The sequence below is a fragment of the Mixophyes fleayi genome, chromosome 1 (assembly GCF_038048845.1).
Source record: "Mixophyes fleayi isolate aMixFle1 chromosome 1, aMixFle1.hap1, whole genome shotgun sequence".
NCBI classification, from domain to species: domain Eukaryota; kingdom Metazoa; phylum Chordata; class Amphibia; order Anura; family Limnodynastidae; genus Mixophyes; species Mixophyes fleayi.
In genome coordinates this window covers 162,005,231-162,012,507 of record NC_134402.1, presented here as the reverse complement: position 1 = coordinate 162,012,507, position 7,277 = coordinate 162,005,231, and the positions used below count along the sequence as shown (strand labels likewise).

The 7,277-nt window shown below is 41.3% G+C and overlaps 1 protein-coding gene across 1 annotated transcript; it reads right to left on the bottom strand.

Moving 5' to 3' along the window:
* Positions 1 to 435: 435 nt before the first annotated feature.
* Positions 436 to 1,530, bottom strand: LOC142140513 (uncharacterized). The gene has a single exon (XM_075198257.1). The coding sequence runs from the start codon at positions 1,528 to 1,530 to the stop codon at positions 436 to 438; it is 1,095 nt and encodes a 364-aa protein (XP_075054358.1).
* Between the last annotated feature and the right edge of the window lie 5,747 nt (positions 1,531 to 7,277).

Here is a 7,277-nt window from a genome sequence, read left to right as displayed (position 1 = left end):
TCCAGCTCTACCTGAGCCCCGATGTGTGTGATCATGCTATTGAAGGTATAACAATTACTTACATTTGTTAATTGACCTACTCATTGAATTGATTGTTCATTTGTAATAAGTTACAATTATCCTTATATTCTATATATTGTATGTGCACATTGATCAAAAGACTAAAAGATAAAAAATTGAAGAATAAAGAATTCTCTTCTCATCATGTCTAATGCTCAGGACATGTTGGGTGGGTGTAGTGTCCTATATCTGTAAGGTGGATAATAGAATTGAATTATATTTGTATCCAGTGGTAGATGCAGTACATATGTTTATACAGAGTGTTTACAAAAAGTGTTATAAAAGTTCCTTTTGCCACCTTAGGGAGACCAAATCAAACACAAACTAAGAGTGAACTTGTTTATTGATATCTGCTAAAGCATTTTCTGTTGCTTACTAAAAGAATTTTTGATGGACATAGGCTGCCCCATGTTCATTGTATTCATCCTTGGTAATAACAATATTCTTTGAAATATTAAGGGAAGCTATGATTGCTGCTCCATTCCATGCCGCCGTGCTTCTTGCAGGATGGGCTATGAACTTAGGGCCATAATTTAAAGGACAAAGCCTGAATATTTCTTCCCTAATGCGTACAGGAAATCTCTCACATTTTGAGGAACCTCCAGCGAGGACTATATTTTGGATGACTTCATTTGTATATTGGGGAGGAACCTTCTCAATGGTTTGTAATGTCATCTTATGAAGGCCTGGAAAATCAATCTGTAAAATTTGTGGGTTAAATAATGGCTCGAAGCATTGGAACTTTTCCTTCCCTAACGCAATCTTACTACCATCTGGTAGTTTAATAGTATATGGCTGATGTTGCATTGCCATGTCCTGGTCAAAATCTAAAGATACATAGCAGTATTTCTCCTTCAGGTGTATTAATTGTTCATGATTAAATCCAGGAGGAATCCGATTGGCCTCTTTTAGAAGGCAAGAAAGATAATTAGTCAGATTGTTTCCAGCAATGTCCAAGCGAAAGGTACCATCCCTTATAGTCTTTCCTTCTATAATAGCTGTTGTATGGGACACATCAAACCCACTATCAATGACGAGTCCAGTAACATTTCCAGCAGAGCATAATGAATGGAACGCAGTGTTGGAAACCTGAAGTCCTAGAACATGAAAGCTCTCAAATAAGATCTCTGCCATCATCTCCCGGTTCGTTGTTGGACTGGAAGGAGAGTCATTCATGAAGACCACTTGGTTTTCAGAGAACACATTCAGTTCGCATTTAAATATATGATCCCATAAAAGCTCAATTAGCCTCCATTCTGTGATTATCCCATGATTTATGGGTCTTATATCCAAAAAAGAATAGTGGTCAGCAGAGTTCTTGTTGTCGTAGCTCTGAGTTCCTTGCATCTTTACTTTGAAGTCGGGGACTTCAATAACTGTCCTGATCACTGATTTAGGTTGGCATTCATTTGAAAATCCAGCACGGCAGAAACCGCTGCCATTATCAATGATCACAGTTGTTTTTTCCATTATATGTTTTAAAAGCAGTAACCATAGGCCATCATGTAGAAGTAATAATTCACTGTTGCAAAATATAAAACATAAATAAATATAAATAAATTTGATGGTTAATGAAACTAAAAGTCAGCCAAACTGAGTAGAAAGACATAAAATGGAGAGAAAATGTAATGCAATAAAAAACAAAAAAAGTCAAATTAATGTCAACATATATGAATGTGAAAAATATTTTACAGTCATTAAGAAATAGTCCTTAAATTTTTTTTTTAAATAATTCTAATGTATACAAAAATGTTTTAACTGAAAATAGATATATTTTTTTACTTTGTTTACCTATTTTGTTTTCTGATCTTTACAACAGTGGATCTCTCAATTATTTATGAAGACATTTTGAAGAGTAAATATCAGTTTACCTTTTTAAGATTTGGAGACTGTTAGTTTATCTTACGCAATTATGTATAGAGCCCCTAAGCCACCACTGTGCTCTGTTTTTGGAGCAGGAAAAAGTATTTTGGTGCATGTAGTAGAAGTTGGAGACATATGCCTTATTAATATGCATGGGAGCAGTAGTCCCATTCAGACTGCTCCTCAGGGCTGCATAGAGGAACATTGGAGTACTAAGGAAATATGGAGGAAATGTGTGTAAAAGGCTGGAGGATATGTAACATGCCTTAGCCAATATATGTTATGAACAATGAGTTAAGAGTTCCATGCTCTGTGAAAGGCATTTAACATGTGTTCTTGTCCATTGATGGGGCAAGCTCTTCTATCTTCACTTTCATTTGTTAAATGGTGCACTATCCCACATATTCATTCCCATAGATCTGCAATTAAACCACAAAGCTCAAATAAACCATAATACCATTACTACTGACCTGACATGACAAAGTCACAGAGATTATTTTGATCATGGAGATCAATTACTATGTGTGAATTTTGTGGTGAACAGCTGTCATGTGCACTCTGATATCTGTAACTGCCTTCTAATGTAAACCTGTATTGTGACATCACAAATCTTCAGGAACTATAATCTTATGTTTCACCTTTTTTTTTTTTTTTTTAATGAAAACAGCAAATTTGTGTACTTATTTGCAGTTATGAAGGCGTTAACATCTACCGTACACTATTAAGGACAGTATACTGCGTCCTGCCTGTCAGTTGGATGCACTGTAGGAACATCATTTCATACAGAGGTGCATTTAACACTACAATCTTACCACATCCGTTTGACAGGAGCCTCACATCTGTACCTTCTAACTTGCCAACATTCCCTACTCACATGATGATACTGCTCCTGTCACATACATCCTTGTTCTCAGTTGCTGTCACATAAGTGTCACTGCCTCACACAAGATCATTACATTCATCTCCTGAAATGCTTTGTTGATGTGGACATTACAATGATCTGATTGGCTACAGGTTGTTCTACCCTCTTCAAAACTGTGGATATCCTGATAGAATAGATGAATATTTAATACAAATAAGTTGCTCACACGCTAGCAGGGCCCGATTAACCATAGGGCTAACTGGGCTACAGCCCAGGGGCCTATGGCATCCAGAGGACCCTTGAAAGTGCTCAGCAGCAGTATTGATGGGGCGGGGGCGCCCCCGGCGCGATCAGTGCTGCTGAGCACTTTCCCTGCAGTACTTCCCCAGCATGCTGTAGTCTCCTTACTGAGGAGATCTCGTGAGTCTCACTCTCACGATATCTCCTCAGTAAAGAGAGTACAGCGCGCCGGGGAAGGAGGTAAGTGCCGGGGGGGGGGGGGGGGGGGGGCAGCTCGGATCACGGGGGGGGGGGGCCCTCACGGGGGAATCCGGCACTGCACGCTAGTCAAACATACCTAAATAAACAAGCCATATGAACTGACTATGTAAGAGCTAGCTAATTATGTGTTTAAGTAAGAATGGATATTGTATATCAATTTCAATAATGTCAGCTTTTGATGCCTGTAATGAATAGTACTGTGCTATATACAGGGCCACCAAGAGGAATTTCAGGCCCCAGTACAGTAACTTCTTGGGGCCCCTTCCATAGCCACTGACGGAGGCGTGTCCACACCATCTTCCAACTAGACTGGCAGACCCAGGCCCTGGTACTTTCCACCGGCTCCCGCTCAGCACTTTTGGCCATATATATATTGTTATCAAAGAATATGTTACAATATCAAAATGCTCGGCCATATGTTTTTTAATACAAGGCATAAGATGTCAAGAAAAGTCTGCCACATCATACATTTCCATTGACAGGGCTGGAACAGCATACACTCCATTCTAAAGGTAATAATATCTGCAGAGAACACACTACAGTCGTGGCCAAAAGTTTTGAGAATGACACAAATATTAGTTTTCTTAAAGTTTGCTGCTTCAGTGTATTTAGACCTTTTTGTCCGATGTTGCTATGATATACTAAAGTAAAATTAAAAGCATTTCAAAAGTGTCAAAGGCTTTTATTGACAATTACATGAAGTTTATGCAAAGAGTCAATATTTACTGTGTTCATCCTTCTTTTTGAAGACCTCTGCAACTCGCCTTGGCATGCTGTCAATCAACTTCTGGGCCACATACTGAGTGATGGCTGCCCATTCTTGCCTAATCAATGCTTGGAGTTTGTCAGAATGTGTGGGTTTTTGTTTGTCCACTCGCCTCTTGAGGATTGACCACAAGTTCTCAATGGGATTAAGGTCTGGGGGGTTTCCTCACCCAAAATTTTAATGTTTTGATCCCAGAGCTACTTAGTTATCACTTTTGCCTTATGGCACTTTTGCCATGGTCAAGGCATCTCCTGACCTACAGGAGATGCCTTGATGGCAGATTGCTGTATTGGATTTTTAATTAGTGTTGATATATTTGTATTAAAGTATTGTGCCCATCTTCCGGGAATCATAGCTTTGGGAAGCAAGAAGATTCACCTTTCAATTCTCTCTAGGAGGCATTCACCAGATAAGGCGATATCACTGTTTCACTAGGTACGAGGATACACTATTTATGTTTGCAAAACAATTGATGGTTTTATTTTTTCTCTGCTTTGCTACCTCTGTATATGTATATATGTGTGTGTGTGTGTGTATATATATATATATATATATATATATATATATATATATATACACACATACATACACACACAAAAAAACCAGAAGCACCAGACATAGTGTAGATCTCTAAACCATAAGGTGAATTAGAATTCCATAAGAGTTGCTGCGTACCAAAGATCAATAAATAAGGGGCTTATCTTATTAGAGTCCCAGATCTTCTTTGCAGACCATCAATCCAGTAGTGTATTGCATATAGCTTTAAGGGCAAGTCTTTCCCAAGCACTAGCAGTCATGGGATGCATGGCTTGGGAAAGACTTGCCTCTTTGGTTTACAGATTTACACTATGGCTGACACTTCTGTTTTTTTGTATTTATTTTAGGCATGCATCTGCAAATAGGTGCTCTGTGACGTGAAGCTGCATCAAAATGAGTTGCTAACGCACCAAGACACAGGGGAATTCATGACACGTTAATTTCATAAAATTCACACCATAGCAACGGGAGAGAGAAACCTAACTAACCACTTATCGAGCTCACCTATCATACCTACTGGATCCTACAGACTTTGGCTGCCTCGGGCCCACGTCACCACAATGCCACATAAAAATATAAAAATCTCTACCCCAGGTACAGCCTCAATCTTCACCCAAGCTAAGAAAAGACACACCTCGCAAGCAATGACATCCTTGCCAACTTGAGATCTAGACTCAGACAATGATGACACTAGCTCTGTCAATGAAACGTCCATATCTGCAGAATTGAAACATCATCAATACTACCATTCAATCAGAAGTTTGTACAGTTATACAAGAAAAAAATAAAAAGGTAGTAATCGAACTACGTAGGTAAATAGCAGCTATTGGCATAAGAACTATTAAAGTCATTTTATCGCTTACCAATAATCATTGTCCGCCGCGATTTGTGTGGTTCCAACGCACAATTAGATTTAATAGCAAAATATAGCAGAATGCAACAAATAACAATTCAATAAAATAAGTACAGCCGATTACATACACAGGTGCTCTGGATCCTGCATACAGTCATTCAATCCTGAAGTCTGTGATCAAGAAGACTGTGTCACGGGCACTAGGAGTCTTTACCCAGGGATCACCAGGTGATGAGCTTACCAGAGCAGTCTAGATGGTAATATGGTACTCTGGTAGCGGGGTGATCACGGAACAGGAGACAGCAGATGATAGAGATGCTCGTGAAAAGTCTATGACTAGCAGCACTGGTTATATATGTAGTAGTACACGAGGAACTGAATGGACAAAGGAAACGTGAGGGTAGTCAGTGGTCTGCGGTAGCAAGTTGTACCACTGTCTAGGTGAAGGAATGGAATCCAGGTGGAGGTATCCGGGGAGTCAGTGGTCTGCGTTAGCAAGTTGTACCACTGCTATGTGAAAGGATACTGGAACAGGTGACTCAGGAAACAGGGATCAGTGGTCTGCCTCTAGCAAGTTGTACCACTGAATATATATGTGAGGAGGAGCACGGGGAGAGACTGCAATACAGAGGATACACGGGCACCCTGAACTTGATCCACGATGACATGCACAATATAGTAATGACTGAACAGCACTGCACAATAATACAAAGTCACAGGAACTCTCTGGGCAAAAGATAACACAGTCAATGATGGCAATAGTCTCAGCGGATAGTAAGCTCCAGAGGAGAACAACTCAGTCCAGGAAGATATGCAATACACCAGCACAGTCAATGAGAAGTATGCATACCGTGGTTCAGGAGCAGGCTGTCAGACAGGAGTGCAGAGATACCTGAACGGCTGGAGGCCGGCAGGATGCGAAGTCCCAGGAGGGTGAAGCGGTAATCAAGTAGGTGCAGCGCACAGGTAGGTAGACCAGCAGGGATAGCAACAAATACTCAGGAAGCAGTAGTATGTAGAACTGGACTCCTGGAGGACCCTGAAGAGTACAGATGGTCTAGACAAGATGAAAGCAGCGAGGCGTAGATCCGATGCAGACTGGCGAGTTGACACCGGCAGGAACACTGAGAAGCACGGAGAGCGGATCAGCTGCTGCAGACACGAGTAGAAGTGAGGAGTAGCAGCCAGCAGGACTCTACAGGTACACGGAGGTAGCGGATAGAAATCAGCAGGTGCAGTAACGATGAAACACGGGAGAGTAGAGCTGAGCTGGAACTGTTGAGCACGGAGAGCAGCAGATAGGAATCAGCTGGTGCAGTCTCGATGAAACACAGGAGAGTTGAGATGAGCTGAAGACTGTAGTGCACGGAGGCAGCGGATAGGAATCAGCTAATACAGTCACGATGAAACACAGGAGTGTTGAAGTGGTCTGGAAACCACAGGAATCAGCAGCGCTGAATACACGAGGAAACACAGGAACACCTTCAGAGGCTCATGGGGAATGAGACTCCAAGATCAGGCCACGAGGTATGGAACTCAGGTGCTTTAAATAGGGAGTGTTGCCTGATCAGCCAATTAACTAAAGGGAACAGGTACTGAAGGTTTGAAAGGGCTGCGCATGCGCAGACCCTCAGGATGGTGGACGGCCACGGTTCCTAAACATACGGGAAGAAGCACTCACAGTCTGGTGAGTGACAGTACCCCCCCTTTTAAAGGTGGGCACAGAACACCTGGAACCGGGCTTGTCCGGATTTTTGGAATAAAACTTCTTAAGAAGAGCTGGAGCGTTAAGATCTTCAGCTTTGATCCATGAACGCTCCTCAGGACCAAAGCCC